The sequence below is a fragment of the Pungitius pungitius genome, chromosome 9, assembly GCF_949316345.1.
Source record: "Pungitius pungitius chromosome 9, fPunPun2.1, whole genome shotgun sequence".
Taxonomy (NCBI): domain Eukaryota; kingdom Metazoa; phylum Chordata; class Actinopteri; order Perciformes; family Gasterosteidae; genus Pungitius; species Pungitius pungitius.
In genome coordinates this window covers 14,228,167-14,248,989 of record NC_084908.1, presented here as the reverse complement: position 1 = coordinate 14,248,989, position 20,823 = coordinate 14,228,167, and the positions used below count along the sequence as shown (strand labels likewise).

The 20,823-nt window shown below is 42.3% G+C and overlaps 2 protein-coding genes across 2 annotated transcripts; both read right to left on the bottom strand.

The window, feature by feature from the left end:
- Window positions 1–87: 87 nt before the first annotated feature.
- mttp (microsomal triglyceride transfer protein) lies at window positions 88–10,193 on the bottom strand. The gene is made up of 18 exons (XM_037472490.2): window positions 10,006–10,193; window positions 8,699–8,883; window positions 8,416–8,559; window positions 6,441–6,548; window positions 6,234–6,350; window positions 5,981–6,120; window positions 5,745–5,895; window positions 5,299–5,456; window positions 5,005–5,173; window positions 4,721–4,828; window positions 4,362–4,574; window positions 4,045–4,256; window positions 3,801–3,898; window positions 3,415–3,536; window positions 2,972–3,199; window positions 2,419–2,543; window positions 1,035–1,205; window positions 88–946 (listed from the first exon to the last, which is right to left on the bottom strand). Exons 1-18 carry the CDS (start codon window positions 10,064–10,066, stop codon window positions 799–801), a joined length of 2,658 nt encoding a protein of 885 aa, XP_037328387.2. The 5' UTR covers window positions 10,067–10,193; the 3' UTR covers window positions 88–798.
- A 1,786-nt stretch (window positions 10,194–11,979) lies between these two features.
- Window positions 11,980–20,616, bottom strand: LOC119217486 (tetraspanin-5). The gene is made up of 10 exons (XM_037471161.2): window positions 19,873–20,616; window positions 17,656–17,706; window positions 16,818–16,964; window positions 16,548–16,718; window positions 16,328–16,453; window positions 15,080–15,127; window positions 14,407–14,523; window positions 14,244–14,305; window positions 13,817–13,869; window positions 11,980–13,698 (listed from the first exon to the last, which is right to left on the bottom strand). Exons 1-9 carry the CDS (start codon window positions 19,954–19,956, stop codon window positions 13,857–13,859), a joined length of 819 nt encoding a protein of 272 aa, XP_037327058.1. The 5' UTR covers window positions 19,957–20,616; the 3' UTR covers window positions 11,980–13,698; window positions 13,817–13,856.
- Window positions 20,617–20,823: the final 207 nt, after the last annotated feature.

Below are 20,823 nucleotides of genomic sequence, written 5' to 3'. Positions count from 1 at the left end.
GGGGCCCCACAGGGTTTTTCAAGTTATACATATTGCACAATTACACAAACATTTTGTGGTATCCATAAACCAAGTCAAAAATTGTTTCCACTAAACATTTATTGTCAGGCAATTACAAACCTAACACACTGATCTAGTATGAAGACATAACTAGGTAGTAGCTCAAACGTCTTCAAACTACCGGAATGTTTTAAGGCAAAGGCAATTACAGCCAAGTAAAAAAAAATATATTCAAGTGTAAAAGGCTTCACGATTGGAGCTTGGATTTTACCCTAAAATCTTGCGAGTACAAAGAAAAGACAAAGCACACACGTCATCTCTGTAGGAAAAATTAAAATGCACCATCGTAATTATAGACATGGAATGGATTCATTTTACTCTGCTAATAAGTTAATTCAGGCGTGTGACAGTGATTGACATATAACAATAAACAAATCTACATGTACATTTATACTGTAACTGTTGGGATGATTACAGTCGTATAATTCATGCTGAGTATTACCCATCAAAGAAAACATGCATCCTGAGTGTGCCCATCATAAATACATTTTTGAGGAAATCCATAAAAAAAGACAATTCAAGAATTCCTGATTTCAAACAAAATGTCAAATGAAGATGACTTAAATACACAGGAATGTAAACATTGCATGTTTTGTTACAAAGATAAAAACATTTGCATTCCCTCCTCTCTGTTGCATTCTTTCAACGCATGAGGCCGAGATGTGATCGCTGTCCCTGAATGCAATAAGCCCTCTTTGAGTGACAATATTCGTCCCTGGATAGTTCGTGGTATCGCTTCTACCAACTGGAGTCAAAAACCTTCTTGCACATGTTTGAGTTCTCCTGGTGAAGAGGGAATTCGGAGCCGGGAACGAGCTGCTTCTTGCTGCTGTGCGACACAACGCTTTTCCCTGATGACAAGCTCTCATACTTGGTCAGATATTCACTGGGAGCAGAACATCAAGAATAGACCGTTAGGTATTTGCATGATATGATTTAACAATAAAACTCCAAATAGTAGGTTCTCAGAATACCTGACGGGGAAGGTAGTTTTGTCCATCTGCATGCACACCAGGAAGGGATATTCGGAAAACTGGACAGTGGTGATGAAGTCCAGCGATGCTTCTGTTTCAAAGCTGACCTCCACACCCGCTCTCATGAAGTCCATGTCCACCGTGACGTTGCCAGTGACCACCAACGCTCCCCTAAAACCACGACAGAACATGTGAAAATGTGTCAAACTGCCATTTTTCATTTTCATGAGGATTGTGATATTAAATGTGAAACATTTATATTGTAAAACTTTTGAAACACAAACTTTGAAACTTTGTTTTTATTTAGCCTTGACCAAACGACATTAGAATGGCCCATTTCTTTGTATCATACAGTTTGGGTTCGCTGCATAAAATAAGAGTGGAGCTCAGACACTAACAAGCAGAGATGGACTATCATGTAACAACTTCCTTTTATGTTTCAGATTCAAAAAGTGTGTGCCAACCAGTGGAATCCGACCTCGATGTAACGATGCCGGTGGAGACATGCCCTGGCACAGACGCCAGTGGGGTTTGTTCTGCTTCTATAGATAGCCTACTAGTCTATTATCACAGTGGAAGAGCTACAACTATTCTGATCCATTCACCTGCCTCTGCCCTGCACGCATGGGTCAAGTTCATCCCCAAGATGTGACCCCCAAACAGTGTTTGGAAAGTGGGACAGAAATCCCAAGACAGAAATTAAAAAAGGTTTTTCCCCAGGATGCTTATGCAGAATAGTTATTGTTTCTCTGAGTTGACAAATCAGGGTCAAGTTTTGGTACATGCGTTTTTGTTTTGGTACTTACTAAACGTGTATTTGCAGAACCGTTCGTCTACCCGGCAAAACCCCACCTATTTGAATGTCAAAAATCTGCGGCGTTGACCTTTAAATCCTGTTTCATCACCAGATGGCGCGAGCTAAACAATACCAGCGCGTTAAAATGCGTTGGCCGTCAAGTTTTAAAATAGAGAAGCAGACAGAGCTGACATCATATCCACACAGACCTAGAAATGGGACAGACATGAAGCACAATACTGGAGCACGTCCAACATGCCGGTGGAACAAATGAATCAGACAACAATTATAGACCATCTGAAGTTACATGAATCCAACATTAAACCGTAACCTCTAAAACAACTTTCCTCCCTTACAGCCATGTAGGTTGCTTCTATGAGTTGTCGGACGATCACAACGACCTTTGCCCTGCGTCTGCCTTACGTCATACTGTGCACACAGTACTTTACAAACCTACCCGGTGAGATAATGTATCACTCCAAAAGGCAGTGACCTGTAAACAGGGGGCCCTGTTTTGATTACAAGACGAAAAAAGAAAAAAAAAACCTCCTTCCGCAGCAGTCTGATTGTTGCGTCTCTAGACTGTACCTGTTGTTGACGCTGGTCTTGGACTCCCTGTACCACAGGCTGATCTCCATGCCTCCAGAGATGTCAATGGCTAACCCTCCCTGGAACTCGGCACTCGCCTTCAGACCGGACTGCAGCTGGATCACCTGGAGGACCGAGTGGTGAATGGGGTTCATGCTCATCCAACTCCGCTGAGCTCAATGAGTGAAACTATTACCTGGAGCGGTTCACCTGTGTGTACACACACTTTATGCATGAAACCAAGCAAAGGTCTGTACTGTACGCGTTTAGGAAACTATTAAGACTTGTTGGTTGGAGTTAATAACCTTAACCAAGCTTGAACCCGCCCTCCTTAACAAATAAGTATCCGTATCTCTGGACAGTGTTGCCTAGGTCAAAGCATGCCATTTAATACAGGCTGTTAAGGTCCACTACCTACCCACCTATCACTATCAGCTGCATGGATGACTCATTACTACCGAATGTCACTCGGGTTTATAACCTTGACTTTAAACACCGACATTCCAGTGGTGTAAACGTGGCATTGATGCGGTAGAAAGTTGTAGCTGCTCACCTCGGAATGATCAGTGAGCAGGATGAGACCCTTCACCACATTCATGGGCTCCCCGGACATGGAGAACATTTTGGACATGAGGTCACTGTAACCCTTGAAGAAGGTGACGGGCCGCAGCTGGACGTCGAACAGCAGAGCCGACATCCCAGCGAAGGACTCCAGGTCCTCCTCTCCCTCGTCGGGTGTGGCAGCAATCAGTGTCTCCAGGCCCTGGGCCTCAATTGCCACCTATCAGTTGAAAATGGCAACGAAAGAAAGCTGGGTGAGTTGTGAATGAATCCATGGCTCCAAATGTGTTTAGTGCTCCTAGAAACATGAAGACAATCCAGCGTTGCAAGCCTGTATTTACAATTCTTGACCCTGAAACAGAGTTCCTGCTGTACATGCCAAGTGGGTTTTCTACATATTCATATAATTATCTTTTGGTATAGAGGTTTCCTTACTTGTAGTCCATGTAGCATCGCTCCTTTACTAGCACCATAAATGTTCATGTTGCTTCTCCTCAGGATCCCAGAGCCCGAATACAGGATATCCAAACTATATGTGGAGGTCACATCAGCAGATTCTGGAGAAAGAGGATTTTACAGCATACAGTCAGCATCCACGTATCTGTTGTAATGTAATCCTCAAAACTACCAGTTTCAAGGAGCCGTATAAAGCATAAATGTTAAACCACCTCTGTGGTCAATATTCTAATTGATTGACTTCATTGAGTGACATTTTGCATTGGACTACTTGACTGTTAAATTGTATTAGCAGCTTGTCATTCATTTCAAATTGAATATCTTAGAAAAAATGTTATGCTTACAGATGAGGGTAAATTACTTACGTGCCATGAATCCCGAGAATGCAGATGATGACCCAACTTTTGCAAAACGGTCGTAGTTATGAGACACCATGTCCTTCATAGCTTGCTGTAAAACTTTGCTAAAAAAGGAAATAGATTCATATGATACCACAAGTGGCTGCAATATGCATCAATAAAATCTTGTCTGTTAAACAAAATAATTGTTTTGGTCTAACGCATCTCTGGTTGTTTTTGCTGTTGGGCCATTGCTTTGCCAATAACACACCTGGCTGGCATCTGGAAGCGAATGATGTCCTGGATCTTGGAGAGCATGTACTTGTTCATTTCATGGGGCAGGTTTCCGATAGACAGAAGCAGATTCTTCACCTCCATGTACGACGGGTTGCTACTGAGGATGACGTCGGCGGCGGCCGCTCTCACGTTTTTCTCATAGATCCGTTGGTTCTGGTGGTAAACTCTGCCAACTGTGCGCTTCACCTGCAAATGAGAGGAAATGCTGGGTTTCAGTCTCTGTTCCACGCAGAGTTAAATCCCCATTAACACTCACAAAAAAACACCAGTGCCGTGCACGTAACGTCTCACCTCATCGGTGATGAGATCGACGTCGTATCTCTGCAGGGCGGTGAGGGCGGTGGTGCAGTAGGCTCCCACCTCGGACTCTGCGTATTTGGTAAAGATGGGGATGGCCTCGGGCAGCAGGGAGTTCTTCAGGGCCAGCAGATACATCTGGATCTCAGACTCTGACTGCGCGCTGCCGGCACCGTCTAAAATCATCTTCTTCACCTGCACCACCGTCTGAGAGGCACATGCACCACAGGAAACCTTCAGTCAGTTCTTGTGTTCAGGACGATTACACAAATAAAATGTTCATATGTATCTCTGTGAAAAGACAGTTCGACGGGTTTTTTCCGTTATCATTCAGTGTGTTGCTGGAAGCTCACCGGTAAGTTGCACCCTCCTTTCTCACAGAGCCGATGGACCAGTGCTCCCATGATGATTACCACGGACTCTTTAATGTCTGAGCTGCCGATCTTTCCCTTTGAAATATCCTAAAAAGGAAAACCACTTTATTAAACTTCACAAAAGTATAAAATGGCTTGTTTTTTTAAATCAAGACTTTAAATATTCTCTTCCCTGATATGTACCGGATGGCAGCCGGTCTCATTCTTTTCTTATATGAAGCAAGAAAGGGTGTCAATTCTGTTAATGAAAACATGACTCTCACCAGCAGAACCTTGAGCATCCTCTCGTTGGGGTGTGAAGCGAAGCCACATGCGTAGAGAAACCTCTCCTGCAGGACAAAACCTTTGGCATCGGTGAAATTGAGAAATTCCAGCATTGCATCCAACGAAGCAACGGTCTGGGAGGAGGTCACAGCATCCACCACCTGAGGTCTGAGCAGGGAGAGAGGAAACACACACCGACGGTCAGTTGACAAAGTTAGAGTCATTCAAAGAAACGGACGATTGATGGGGTCCGCAAGCAAATGTAAGATGCAGGAGAGGAGGAGCCTGTTTACAGAGAGGTCTTGCTGGCGCTCTTCAGCACTTTGAGGATCTCGTCCTTGGATGCCTTCCTGATGCTCTGGATGAACTCGAGGAAGCTGCGAGGAGCCGTGGCTTTGGACAGGCTCGCCGGCTCCAGCTGCTTCTGCTGAGTTTGCCAGTGTTCAAAAAGCTAAGCGGGAGAACACAAAGGAGCGAGGGATTAGAAGTCAAAGCGAGGCTGTATGAAAAGCCAAGTAGCAACAACGACACTGCAAACAGGACAATGTCTAGGAATAATTACCATGATCATAATCCTAGTTTAGTATGTTAGAATGCTAAAATATTTGCTAACCAGTAAAGTGAAGCTGATGGAAAATGTCATGTAGTAATAGACCAAAAAGGACATTTTGGCCCACATTGCCCTCCGTCTATGCAGTAAGTAAAGTTTGGTTTTGTGTGAAAGTGAACATGTACTCACTGACGGACAGCCCTTGCACTCGGATTTGACCTTTTCCGCAATGATCCCGACGGCTGCCAGTTTGGCATCGATTGACTTGACAGCCGCGGCCACATCTTTCCCCGCAGCCTCCGGTGGTCCAGCCTGCGTCCCCACCAACGCGAGGCTTTGCCTGCGAAGCAAACACACTCTAATGTTTTAATGCCCTGTATTTGAAATGGCAGCTTCTTGCTCCGTTTCTTTGTTGCGGCAGTCACCTGGACAGGACTCTGGCCGCGGCGGACCGGCGGGCGTTGACAGTCAGCGAGTGCGTTTCTTCAGCCACGGCCGAGCGGATGAAACCATCCTCGAGTGTGAAAGTTGTAACCGAACTGGACTTTCTACTCACACCGAAAACCTGAGAGGGACAAACCGAGGGGAGGGGGAGGGGGGGGGCGGGGGAGGTTGTTTATCAGTGACTCAATATTGTTAGTATTTTAACATGGTGGTCGGACCTGGATGCAGACATACCTGACTGTGGGTGGTGAATCCGGTCTCCCCGGTCTGACACGTATCCAGGATCTTGGTTCTCGTCACGTGACCTTTCCCTGCCGCGTACTCGACCGTGCACCTTCCGGACACGTCGTTCTGTTCCCAGACGACACGTTCGTTCATATTAGTCGCGTATATTGGAATAAGAAACACGTGAAGCAATGGGATGGAAGCGTTGCCGTTTACCTCGATGACCTTCCCCGTGTTGAGCTGTACTTGCAGTAAGCTGGCAAGCCCTCTTTTTAGGTTCTTGATGGTTGATGGTTCGGTCCGGTAGGAATAAAATGCTTTTGCCTGAAAAAGGAAGGCAACACATTAAACAACATTTTTTGGTTTAGAACAATGCTCGCAAAAGGTATTTTGTCGAGATAATAAAGAGGAAAGTGAGCCACAGCGATATACGTGCTGCCCTTCACACAGGCGTACGGGGTGTCAGTTTTCCTTTGCACACTTATGCATAGAAATGCATGCTCATGACATCAGAGACTATTTACATTACATGCCTGATATAAGATGTTCTTTGAAGTGCAGATCAAAAACAAAACCAGGATAATTTGAGGTTAGCACTTTTTAAAAAGGAGTCTATTTCAACCTCTAATTATATTCAGAATAATATTCATTACATCATCCAACGGTGTCTCGTACACCATTTGGTATTCATTTGTGGTGCTCTGTTACGACATCAGCCAGGGCCACCAGAAATAGATTGTCCACTGCTACTCGGTGTGTCTTTCCTGTCACAGGCTGCCATGAGCATCAACAAATTAACAAATCCAGGGTCACTGATCCATCCGGTTTCTCACAGTGGTCACACCACACTGGACCAGTTCTAACCCCGATGGTTAAAACAGTTACTGGGAGTGTTTGCAAATTATAGAATAAGATACAAAACATACAGAATGCTGACTTATCTTTTCTATATTTACTCTGCTTCGTACTAGAAGTATTATTACTTAATAAATGGTTCATAAATTGGAACCAATTGTTTTATTTAGAGCATTTAATAATGACTATTAGATCAGTTACAAGCCATTAATAAACAATGAATTTCCATGCCGCTTTGGTAATATACAACAGCAACAGGCCTAGAATGCCATTTGTGGTAGTGGTCACATTACTATTACTCACACCATTACTTTGTTATCTTTGTTTACTACATCCAATACAGCTGGTATTATTGGTGATTTTAAATAACTGTGTGTCTTACTACTGTCAATATTTGAATCATTTCTGGTGTTTGCATTGAATGTGTTCTACATCTTTTACATTGTTCATTTAGCACACATGACATCCATTGCATTTCTTTTTGTGCCGATGTAAGGTTTTGGAACGGAGGATATCGCTATAGATTGTAAAGCCCTCTGAGGGCTATTAACTTAAATTGAATTGAATGAATCTAGAAAACAACAGATAATAATAATAATACATCCAATAAATAGATTATTAGTGTTCCTGTAGGTGTTCTACTACGTAGAGTATTTAACAAGACAAGTGGCATGTGATATTCCTCCTGCAACTTTAAATGAGATATCTAGCGTTCAACGTGGCAAAATTCTTTCTGTAGCAATCGTGCTTCGTAGGATACGACTCATTGAGATAATGACTTGATAAGAGTTTGGCTTGAGCTCAAACATCTCACAGCCAGTGAGATGACAGCATGAAGCGTATCCTCCAACGGGACACTTGTCAGAGGAGGCTGGCTCATTACTCCTTTGACCCTCTGAACCCGCAGACCTTTGCACACAAGGACACGCAAACACGCACAATAAAACGCACGCGCACGCACACACACACGCACACACACACGCCTGGTGTTTCCCCTGCCAGCATCATCACTCCAGCGCAATGAAAGTGGAGTGCATAATGATTATAGTTCTGCCATAAACAAACAATTTATATAATATCTATTCATCACAGCTGATGTTCTATCCCTTAAATGTTTTTATTCACTCTTTATGCCAAAAGATGTTTTATTTCAGTAAGGAAAAAAGGACAGCCACTTAAAATACCATGAGGTTGTACGGATAAAACAGGAAATAAGTGAAGTAGCAAGCAGTATTTTTTGTATACACATGATGTTTAATACCATGGATCTATACTCTTGCAATGCTAACAGCTAAAACCAAATCCATGACAAATCAACAATTAGAGGCTCTCTTACCTTTCCGTTTCTTAGATGTAGTAAGAAAGGTTTAGTCAGAGTGGCCAGGTTGGTCTTCCCCAGAACGCTTTCTGCAGTGGAGCCGTGGAGGACATCCTTCTTCCTCGATCGCCGCGACGCAGGACCGATCCTCACATTTGAGATCTAAGAACGATAGATTCATTCATCTCGGGCGAAGACCAGCCTCTCTCCGAAGAAAGGGAAGCATGCAGACCTTTACCAGTTAAATCAAAAGTCTGTTTGTCAACATGTCCCGCCTCCACGTGTGATTGGACGGACTTACCGCCAGTTGAATCAGCTGGTCGTCTTTGCTGCCGGGGTCTCTCCACACTAGGTTGACGTCCACGTCGCTGGAGATCTTGTAGCCAGTGCCGCCCTCTTTTGACCCCCTGGTCCTGTCCAGCAGCACATCGGTGGTGTAGCTGAATTTGTACAGCTGGTTGTTGATCAGCCGGGGTCCTCCAGCCCCTGAAGAAACACAGGAAACCCAGCTGGTGAGCAAACATCGGCGACGAAAAAGTGAGGTTCATCTTCTGGAAGAAAACGGTCACATTGTTGAAGGGCTGCCTGTGTACTGCAGACTAAGGTCTTTGTACATGACATTTTCCTAACATTTTCAGAGGGGCACTTTAGCGTTTTAGACATGTTTCATATCTGTCCATTGGTTTCATTTTGTGTATGTACCTTATGAATACACATTGAGTATTTTACTCTGTAAGTTTCTTACAATTCCCCAAATTGCTGTTTAGAAGAAAACTTTCAAATGTTTCAGCTTAAAAAGAGGAGACCTTTTAAAAAAAGGCCACTCTTTGCACGGCTTTGCCATTAATTAAAATGTAACTTTGATAAGCAAATGTGGTTGCTTTTTCTTGAGGTCACAAAAACTGCTCTGTTGCGTTCGTTTCTTGTTTCTTTTAAAGAAATATCTGCTGAAAGCGTTGAGTTGATTCCATCAGGCGCCATTAACAAGGTGTGTTCAAGCTGAGAGAAGATAAAAATCGCTGACGAGCTTTTCCAATAGATACAACGATTAGGCCACGAGGGAAGGCAGACTGACGTGTCAGTATTTCATTTCATCACCAGTCAGTAAGGAGCGTGGAACTAGAATTCAACAAATAAAAACATATTTTCTGTCTTTTATCAAACAGCTGACTGAGATTGACTCCAGAAGAGAAACACAAACCGAAAATGAGGTGTTTTGTCTTTCTTGACTCCTTCACGTCTTATCAATCAGGCATGTCACAGAGCAGCACAATGTGAATGAAGATAGCCATGAAAAGGAGATTGACCTTGTGGTCTCAAAAAGATCCCCCCCAGTGGGATTTTCTTCATTCTGGGGATTCTCTGTGTTAGAATAAAAATTGTCACTTTGGATCATCCATGACTTCCACCAAAGCACAATTGTTTCATTTCAAGCTTAAAGTAAACCCTTTGGACTCATGTCTACTAATTGAGCATTGACTATTAAATAGTATCTTCCCAAATACATGCATTCAACCTATATAATAAATATATTATAAATAATCCACCAACAGTTACTTTTCCCCCAAACAACACACTACTTCCCACTGTAAAAAAATTGGAACTCACCATTGACAGAAGCAGAGAAAGAGGAGGCTGCACAAAGCAAGAACACAACCTGAGTTAACATTGTGTGTCCTCTCGCTGTAGCCAAAAGAAAACGAACCGAGAGTCAGCGTCCAACTAAAGGGCCAAAAAAGAAAGGTCCAAGCTTCTCCTATTATGTTTTATCGGAAGGGAGGGCAGACTCCAAACTCCACGCTCAAGTACTAAGTACGAGATAGCCAGCAAATCATTAACCGGAGGGGGGGGGAGCACAGATTTGACAGGAACTTCTGCAATTGATCGACGCGGCCATGAGTCGCCCGTCCATACGACGAGGCCGCTACTGCGCATGCGCGCCGCCGAGTGATTGATTCAATCAATACAAACGGGATAATCGGATTTTTTTTCCTTCTTCTTCTCCCGTTGATTGAGGGACAAGCGAGACTGATCGGTTAAGTTTCTGCTGCAAGCTCTGCTCCCCCCAAAAAACAGACAAGTATTACTTATTCCTAAGAAACGTCATACAATCAGAGCAAAAATAGCAGGTTCAGCACAAATAGCATATTTACCAGGAGGAGTCCGAGAGACGTCCTTGTGTTGGACACCTTTCACCTATTTCGTTTCTCTACAAGATGAACAGTTGGTCCTTTGTGTGTGTGTGTCTGTCGGTGGAGGAAATGGGCAGTGTGTAAGTGAAACCAGCCCTCCAGCTCAAATTACAAATTCCCAGTGGACCCAAAACTGTGGGGTGAGCTTTTAAGTAGGGTAAGGATTCCGTTGATTTGTCCAATTTCAGACTTGATTACTCCATAAAAAGTGTTACAGGTCACATTAAAGTTGCAGCGTCCGTGTGTGTGTGTGTGTTTGTGTGTGTGTGTGTGTGTGTGTGTGTGTGTGTTGTATGAGGCCTCTTTCTTGAGAGCAATCTTTCTTTCAGAGGCAATTTCCCATAATGGGTTAATTTGACGACTCCATCAGGATTAACGGGTTAATACAGACTTATCCTTATGTTCTCACTATCTTACATTGTTCAATTCAAAGAGCTGTGCTTCACTTTAGTTAAAGATAATTGAATGACTTCAGTGGATGCTTTATTCTTATAGTATTTGGCTTGCAATTCACATCACGTTGAAAGGATTGTAAATTGTCTTGCTTATAAGTGTCAGCTCCATAACTGTAATGTAGTGCAAAAAGATGATTTTGACAATTCTTCATCAGAAACACAAAGATTACTTCTGTTGATTTTAATTATCAGGATCATAAAAAGATCAAAATGAGGGTACTTAGTTGCTTTTAATCCATGTGTGAATGTGTCAGAGATTGATTACATCAGGCCTTGTTCCCTATTGAGTGTAGAAAAGGGCCGGAAGTGGCACGAAGGGATCTGGCCAAAGGTCAGATCATAGCTTTGCAATAAATTTCCTGATAACGCAGCAAACTAATAAGCGTATTAAAGACGGGTATCTAAACTATAAATTATCAAGGTCGTGTTGAAAGAAAAGCGTGTGTGTGAGTGTTTGTGTGTAATCTTTGTTGCTCTTTGTGTGAATTAGTTTTATTTTATTCGGAAAAACAGCAAGATGAACGTCAATATGCCTCCACCTCAATTCGACCATTAAGTTACAGAAAAAAAGACAATGCCACACTCTGACTTCCAAAACAACAGCGGTTTACCAGGGTGGTTTTTCCCAACAGTCTTTAATTTATAAATTAGATTTAATAAGGACAGTTATGTTTAATTTGATTGCTACTGGTTTTATTCAAGTTTTTTAATGTGATTGCAAAGCCGGTCGTCATCTCTACTTAAAGTATTTTGTATTTCTTAAGATTTGTGGTTTTTTCTTGTAAAGTCCAACAACCGTGTATCACTTGCTCTTAGAGTGTAAGCTGTAGTTATCTTTTCATGTTTAAAAAAAAGTGCTTTATAACTTTTTTTTTAACAAACTCAATATACCTCTCTTCCCTATAAATTGTTCATGCATTACACAGACACAAATGTACAAAGACACACATTTATTTAGATGTATATTTACAACCAGCTATTTACAAGAGTCAGAAGTACACATACAACAAACAATATAATCAGGGGGTATGTAGAAATCTCAAATATGGCACTGAGTGGTGGGAAAAAGTGTGATCAGTCAACAACAATCATAAGAAGCTTTTAGTGGAAAACCGGATATTTAATCCCATTGCAGCTGGATGACATTTAGATTTGAATATGCAGGAAGGCATTATATCATGTCTTTTGTGTAAGGATGTTCAGTTAAGATCCTCAAGGCTGCAGAAGATTTGCTCGTAAAAAGAAAAAAGCTGTGTGTAACATACTGCAGGCTTACGGCGCCTCTACATTAAATGGCTGCTTTTACTTTTCATGCTGTGCAGGTCCATTAAAGCTCGACATGACGGGATGTCTAGAAAGAAAAACATTTAGTTGCATCTCAGTTTGCATTTGAAATAATGCTGGTGAGAGAGCTCGTGTCGCACTAGTACTACGTTCAGTTCAGGTCCCCCAAGCAGCATCCCATTCACCATGAGATTTGTAAATAGCTTGTATCCTAATTTTCCAGTGAAAACTTACAGATCAAAAACTCAAAACACAACAAACAAAAAGGGTATCTAATCAATTAGGCAAATTGCAATAAAGAGATACATCAGCAACAATAAAAACAAAGGAATATGACTGAACACTGACGTAATGTGCAAGGAACACTCATAATGTGCTGTAAAACATTTTTTTAGTCAAAACTGCTTTTGGGAAGAAATGACATTATGGAGCACCATAGAGTAACAGATACAGTTTGCAAGTGTTTAAGGGAAAGTGCCCCCTCCAGTGGCTGCTGCTGAAAGAAAAACAATCCTTCATGACAGAGATCCCGTATATGAAGATTAAAGTGCTTAAGGCTGAGATTTAGTTGGGATGTCTGTTCCATTTCTTTATGTCACTGCCTCAATTTCTCAGCAAACTGCATCTTAGCAAAACCCTAAGGTATCAATCACATCCCTTCATATCCACCTCGGCTCCACCGAACTCTGCTTACAAACTGTATCCGTAGAATACGAGCATAATGTCACACATGGAAAAAAACCCCATCAAAGTTAATTCTCTGTTGCTTAGAGAAGAGTCCAATAAACATTCAACAAAGTGCTAACCAGCCGATACACCCTTAACTATAGTGACTATTTACAGATATTTTTGAAATACTTAACATTAATGAAATACATTTAGGAAAGCCGATGTCCTACCAGTAGACAATAGGCATGCAGTGCATTTCCAGACTCGCTAACATCTTTGTACACAACCCTTACAGGCAGTGCTAAAAACTGCAGCCGTGAGACATATCAAACCAGAATCGCAGAATGAACCCTAAACTGATAAAAACATTAAATCTACTAGTTAATCTTGTTTTCACCCCGTCCGCTCTTCATTTGCAGGCCTACAGACTAAATCATTCTGACCTGGGACTTGTCCTTTGAGCCGATTCAGCCGCACATCTCCTAATATTGTAAAACATTTGACATTGCATTTGCTCAATTTGTACTGTATGAGAGCTACAATGCAATTTAGAGGTTGTGCTTCATTCAGAAATAGGCTAACAAATAACTCTAAAAATAACTCTACATGTACTATTTACATGTCAATGATACTCTTTGCTCTGGACACGTAAATTATTTCCCTTCATTGCTGGCGTCCAAACTGCAGAGTCCTTCACAGTCCTGTGAAGAACAATATTTCGGTGCAAAGAGACAATGGGAGAATCAATGAAATCAATCAATATGAATTCAAATGTTGTTTTTATGGTGCAAAATGAATGGTGCGTCCAATAGTGCTTACCTGGTACATCCTTCGTGCCTTTGGCGATTCTGTGGAGGTTTTAGGTAAACAAACTGCACAAAAGCAAGAGGAAGATTTAAGTATGGTTAGAATGAACATATAAACAGTCAACTTTTTAGTCGATAGGCTTTGGATGGTGGGATGTAATTATTTTTCATTAACCACAAATGTTAACGTTATGGTGGTGCTAAAAGTAAAGTCTGGGTATCAAAGTGGAACCATAAATGTACCAAATTTTGTGCTAATCCACCAGGACAAATGAGAACTGGACAATATGATGGGGTAAAACATGAATATTATATCATTTCTATACCATTAAATAGTATTAAGATATTCTTTTATCACTTCATGAAAATGTATTATTGATACATCACTGTTTCCAGTCTGAGTGGAATTGTGTTTGAATGAACACAAAGCTGCCACCTACCAACTCTCTCTGACGGCGTCAATGTCGCTCACGAGATTCTGCGCTAAACAGATGCCAAAAATCTATAATGTGGAGAAGAAACAAAAAAAAAGTGTTTTCATTAGGTACATTTAGAGTGAACAGAGATGAGATAATGTTTTAAGCCGTCCACATTGTGTCTCACCTGGAGTAAAGCGATCCCAATAAAGATGCCCGCCACCACTGTCAAGTTGTCTTGAAGCCACTTCTCAAACTGGGGAACGCATCCTTTGATGTAGATGAAGGTCCGCTGCTCAGAGTCCTGAAACAAGACATAAACCGGGCTTTGAGCGAGTGCACGTGAAGGATTTGGCTTCGGCTTTGTTTACCCTTCTAAAATGTTTGAAATTTTGTGAGGAAGGCGACGATGATGGGATTTTCTTTTGGATTGTCCTTTTGTGTTTTTCCTCAAGAGCCCCTAACAATACAGCCCTTTCAAACTAATGTTGCCCGGGTTGTTAACACACTCAGATGTTTTTCATCTGTAAAGAAGAAGAAAAAAATAGTCCACTCTGACTTTTTCTCCTCATATTTCAAGTGAATAAAACAGGCACAGCCTTTCCTTAGATCACGCTGCTGTGGAGTAAGGCCAGAGCTAATGATGGGAGAGGGGATTTCATTCCCAGTGCATTGTTGCAGCATGAGTAATATCACACGACCCACAGGGCTGATGGACACAGCTGCTGTGTTGTGAAAACTGTGCAGTTGGGGAAACCTGCTGAAAGAGTAATATCATACCCAGGGTGGAGTGCCTGACCTATGACCTCTAACTGCATACTGTTGTACAGCCCGGGCGTATTTCAAGTGAAGACTCTCACCGGCTTTGCTCGAATGTCGTAGCCACACTGAGTGTTGATGACATCCTCCTGTGAAGAGAAGATGGGTTCATGCGTAAAAACATTTTGACATTTAAAAGAAGAAGCTTGTTTTCAACCCCTACTTCGTTTTCATATTTGTTACTGCCGAGATGAACACGTCGTTCTAGTGTATAACCGGGAAGGTTTCTGTGAAACATGTGCTGATCTGGACTTGGACTTGATTCCGGTTTAATTCACTAAAAGGGGGACTTTAGACCCGAGTGGTGCGAGTTGCCCTGCCAAAAATCAAACACCCACAGGGCAGATTTACAAAGGCAAACATATGACAATGCAAACAAAAATGAATGCAAAGACTGAAATTCAGCAATTTAACCTCTTTTAACAAATATTGTGTGTAGCCAAAGGCAGATGAATCTTAATATTCTGTCTCACACAGCTCATTATTCCTCATGGAGTAGGCTAGAACAACATAAAACCGGAAACCAAAATGATTTTTTTTTTTAATGGGACATAAATGTCCTTGTCAAAACAAGTCGTTGGGGGGGGAAATCACAATTAACTCGGCAAAGAAACTCAAGCAAACGTTGAGGGAAGACAGTTTGATAACAGCAAGAAAACAGCAGCCTCATTCCTTGAAAGCCGTTTAAATCCTTTTAATGATCTGTAACTAAAACTTATGAGTAGAACTTTAGTGCTTCCATTTTGTAAAACGTATTAAAATGTTTACAACAACGCCGTTATTTTATGAAGTGCCGCCTCTTTCCAAAGGGGACGACCTTGATGAAATAACTATGTCCTAAAAAAGAAATAACTATGTCCTAAAAACTCCCTGCACCTTCTAAGCAGTGTAGCCCTGTCACTCTCAGAGAGTAGCATTTTCGGTCAAGAGAACTCCTCCCCGCCGCGTTCTGGCTTCGCTGTGCTGGCAGGGTACGAGGGGGGGACTAAACACTGAGGCCTCGACGTCCTGTTGGAAGCAAGCCATGATAGCGGACGGCGTCGGTCCGGCCCTCTGGAGGACGCAGATAACCGAGCCGTGAGTCACCGGGAGGGGCTTGGAACTGTTGCCCCAAACTAAAACGGTCCAACGTGTTAGTAAGCGACCGACTCTATTCGGAACTCCAGCTTCCAGAGACCGAAAACAACAAACTCCACCCCGAAGGCTGGTTGTGTTCTTCCTGTAGCTGGGAAAGAATGAACTGTGGACTGGAAAAGACTGAAGTGTGTTGGGTCAATGTGGGGACGCACCGCGGGATCTTTGGTGCAGCAGGAGAAGGGCACGCCGCATTTCTCGCGGCTCGGGTTTGAATCGGTGCAGTTGAAGTAAATGTTCAAGTTCCAGTCGTCGGCTCCGAACGCCCCACAACACTCCCACTGTGAGGTTAAACGGACACAGAAACAAAAACTCACAAAAAGGTCACCTGCGTTCCCCTGAATTGCAGAGTGAATGAAGGAGCACAGTACTCACGTATTCCTGGGTGAAGTCGATCAGGTTCTGTAGATCAATGTCGTCTCTGTAGGCCCGAATGTTGTTGTTAATGAAGAAATTTAGCTGGTCCTTGATCCAGTCTTTGAAGACAAAGGCCAGGATTCCTGCAGTCAGCTCCAGGAAGAAGATGATTCCCAGGAAGACGGAGAACTGAAATATATTGGGCCAATATTATCATAAGAGAAAATGGGGTGAGGGGGTGGGAAGGCTTTCACAGTTCTTCACAAGCTGCTTGACGAGCCGACGTACAAATTTGAGCAAGAAAGAGTTTTCTCGCAGTGCTCCGATGCAGCCAGCGAATCCGAGGATGAACATCACGCCGCCCACCACCAGGAAGAGCCAGACGGGGTCGAAGCCGCCCAGGTCTGTGATGGATGAGATGTTGGAGAGAACCCCCTGGAGGAACAGAGTCAGGGGTTAGAGGGGTCTAGAAGTCATTGAGCCCACCGACTCATTGAGCTTGTGGTGTCCACAATCCAAGAAGCAAATTGTTGTTTTTACACTTCGGTTTGTGTGCGGATAACTGATTTTCCTTTGGGCAGAGACAGAGTACCACAACAGCTTCCAGTATTTGGGTTTAACTGAGCTAACCAACTGCTGGTTTCATCGTTATGCTTAAACATGAGAAAAGTATTAATCCTGTCATTTCACTCTTTTCTAACAAGACATTACCTATTACAGGAAAAGAGGCCAAACTACCAATTACATCATTTAAGTTTTTAAATATAGAATATTCTCTGGTTGAAGTCACAAGTGGAGGATAACATACTATTCTAAGAAATAAATCTTTAAAAAGCTCTTGAGTGCAAGTGAAGAAAACTCACTAGACTGTCCGTCCCCCTTTTAGACCCTCAGAGCCGGACAGTGAATGAATCTGTGCACATTATTCAGGGGGGGGGGGGGGGGCGTCCCACCGGAAAAGCACGACATTCCTTTCTGACTCAGCCGAGCCACTGTTTTTTTTTGTTTGTTTTTTTTAATTCAAAAGGATCTGCTTAGTTTATGGATTATGTACAGGGGCCCATCAGTGAGAGAAATACACACAACACACGCATTCAGCTTATTGAGGGATGAGCCGTGAAATCACCTTCTCGCTCCATGCCCACAACCCGATGCCGAGGAACGCCACTCCGAGGAACTAAGAGACGGACCAGGAAGAAAAAAAGACAAGGGGGCCGGTTTATTTCTTGCTGGGACTGCAACACGTAGTCGTCAGATGAGAGAGAGATTTTCCTGGCAGGGATCCAGGAACTTATTGTTTCTGGTGCCAGTCTGCTCTGCAGTATCACTTGACTCCCACATTCAAAAGCATCCGCTAACAGCCTGAAAGCGCCACGATTTAAGTTTGCGGCTACGGAGTGAAAAGTTTAAAAAAAATTGAAAAGTTGGGAAAGCAATCAAGGCATAGACGGCATTATAGAAAGTTAGTATCATAACTGCTATTAAGAATTTGAGAAAAATCGAAATGTATTGGTAATTCTGGTAAAATATTAAATCTAATTTTCACAAACTGTTGTTTGATTTCATTACATTTATATTCATATCTATGTTATGGCTACAATTATTATTGATTAAAAAATATAATGTAGAAACATATTCACGAGACGCACTTCATAACAGCAGAAACAACTTTATGTGCTGATGACAATCAGATCTGGTTAAAAGCTGTAGAATTAAACCGTGGGTTCAATATTTTGTCAGGCATGTAAAATGAGTCATAATGAATCTTATTCATCCTAGATATGTTCTTTCCCCCCCATAGAAGATATAAAGCACTTTGCAAATGAGCTTGTTACGGATTTTTTTTTGTGTGCAACGGTTTCAAAAGCAAAAGAGGAAAATAACCTGGTTGTATAATAGTGATTTTTTGGCCTTAAGGCTGCTGATTATTATCATTGGCTTTAGCCAATATCTTTAGCATCATTCGTGGGGGTGATGGGATTCTAAATAATTTGAGGAAAGGTGATAAATGTCCTTTAACGAGTTGGTACGTGCAGGTGAAGGGATCCCAGAGGTCACTGCAGCCTGAAACCATGTTCAGGGCCTTTCTCTCCATCACTGTGCATTAGAATGCAAAAGGATTTACTGCATCACAACAACAATCCATACGGATATGATGAGGAATAGAGCAGCCTGCACCAACCGATTCCATCTACAGATAAAACTACTAACTCTTCTGATAATTCATACGTCATTGCAATCAGCTATAAAGTATAGATCATTGTCTGGATTTTAACGCCTTCCTTTTCGTTGTATTAAGCAAATTGAACACCTTTGGGTTGTACGCTGTCGGTCAGACCAAACAAGTAACTTCTTTCCAACGTTTTAGACATTGAAATTAATGAAGAACATTATTTATTGATGCATCAATTATGACAAAGATAATGTTTAGTGCCACCCAATCAGACGTTGATCATGTTAAGGTTACATTTTAAGTTTATTCCGTGCTATTGAACTCATCAGTGTCCCCCAAACTCCACTATATTTCACTATAACTTGTGAATGACGAAGTGAATGATCTTCAAACATTTAATCGTATTATTTTTCTGTCGATGGATAAAAAACAACTACTCACCCAATCAGTGCACCTCTAACTCCTTCTCTCAGGTAACGCAGTCAGCACTTTCATTAACACAGCATTTATAATTTTCTAATTATGTACCTGTGTTTTAATTGTACCATTATTTACATCATTTCCATTTCATCTTGCATTTTATGTATATATGATTATACTTCTCTACAAGAGCAACTGTAGCAAACACAGTGCCTCCCCGCGGGTATCAATAAAGTACATCTGATTCGGATTAATAACGTCTGACATTACTAAAGCCATGTATTATCCCTATAACAACAAAGCACAGACCTCAAGCCACTTATTGGTGTTCAGAAAAAGCACCGAGCCAGGTGCTGTTACCCGGAGGCCCAAAGTTGGACATCCAGAAGTCTTTAATCGTGGGTCACTGTTGTGTCAACAGCAGTATAAACGTATTTCTCCCTCCGAGTGCCCTCAGGTGAGTTAGGCCGAAGCAAGTGAAGGGCGTCAGGGAGGAGGAGAAGGAGAAGGAGAAGGAGAAGGAGAAGAAGCCCTCTGACGGATGCACAGAAGACAACAAAGGCTGAGCGGGGACAGCAAAAATGAGCCAGTTCGCCCACATAAACAACAACAACAACAACGGGAATAAAGGGAAAGGGCCCCACGCGGAAGCTGCAGCTGGCTTGCGGGACAATATGTACGGTCAGTGTGTATTAAGCCGAAGGATGAACCGGGCCTGACGTCCGCGCGCAACAAAACAACGGGACTCACCCAGAATATTATGTTGAATCCGAAGATGAAATACTTGATGCAGCAGCTCACTTCCTGAGCCTTGAAATGCTTCCCGGACATCATTTGGAGAAATTGAGTGTGTTTTAAACGCCGCCGGCAGTGGGAATCACATCGATCGCCTTGTGTTTGGCATGAGCCTGGCTGTGGAAACACCTTTATTTCTGTTTCTCTTTTTTTTTTTTTAAAGGCTCGTCCAGGCGCGTCGCTAAACTGTTTTTAGCGTCTGGTGGTAAACATCCTCGCGGCGCCGTTTCCGCTGACAAAAGGCGCAGAGAAAGCCGCAGAGAGGCGTCAAATCCGACGGAGTCAGCAAAGATGTCCGTTTATTCCCGACAAGGCGCTCGGGAGATACAACGGCAGAATAAATCCACCGATGTCAACTATGTTAAAGCCAATGGTCTTCTATCTGACCCATAATGCAGACATGGCTGTTGTCTGTTAGACGTCCGTGGGAGCCAATGAGAACCTTTGGCGGTAGGGCGGGAGGCGGGACTTCCTGCGGAGGAGGGCGCCACTGCTGTTGCATGACAATGAAATTCAGTATGTTAATCTCTTCAGAGTAGAATTTATTAATCTGTCCATACATCGACTAAATCATAGGGCTCATAACATGAATTATCTAATAACATATTTTTAGTTTACAATGCTGTTTTCTTTTTGCCAATTCGATATATTTTGGCCACTTTTTAAGTCGCATTTGTGTGTCAATAAACAAAGGGACATTTAAAAACATCTGGAGAAAAATTCATGTTCACACACAATTCATAAAAGTGTCTGTTTGGTAATACAATTTCATAATGGTGTAGTTAGTCAATTAATATTGAACTATTGATATACATCTAAGTATACCTTAGGAGTTAAAATTGTGAGGGATTATGTTTTTAAGTGATTCTATTTCTACTTTGTTGCATTCTGACATGAATTTTAAAA

What these genes read in the sequence shown, in the direction of transcription:
- mttp (XM_037472490.2), bottom strand. Translation starts at nt 10,066, where the DNA reads ATGTTAACTCAGGTTGTGTTCTTGCTTTGTGCAGCCTCCTCTTTCTCT. An exon ending in GATTCACCACCCACAGTCAG is followed by an intron (nt 6,121 to 6,233) that starts GTATGTCTGCAT and finishes TGTCCCTCTCAG; the next exon opens with GTTTTCGGTGTGAGTAGAAA. An exon ending in AGCGCCAGCAAGACCTCTCT is followed by an intron (nt 5,174 to 5,298) that starts GTAAACAGGCTC and finishes CTCCCTGCTCAG; the next exon opens with ACCTCAGGTGGTGGATGCTG.
- LOC119217486 (XM_037471161.2), bottom strand. Translation starts at nt 19,956, where the DNA reads ATGATGTCCGGGAAGCATTTCAAGGCTCAGGAAGTGAGCTGCTGCATC. An exon ending in TCGACTTCACCCAGGAATAC is followed by an intron (nt 16,454 to 16,547) that starts GTGAGTACTGTG and finishes TTAACCTCACAG; the next exon opens with TGGGAGTGTTGTGGGGCGTT. An exon ending in GCTGCACCAAAGATCCCGCG is followed by an intron (nt 15,128 to 16,327) that starts GTGCGTCCCCAC and finishes TTCTCTTCACAG; the next exon opens with GAGGATGTCATCAACACTCA.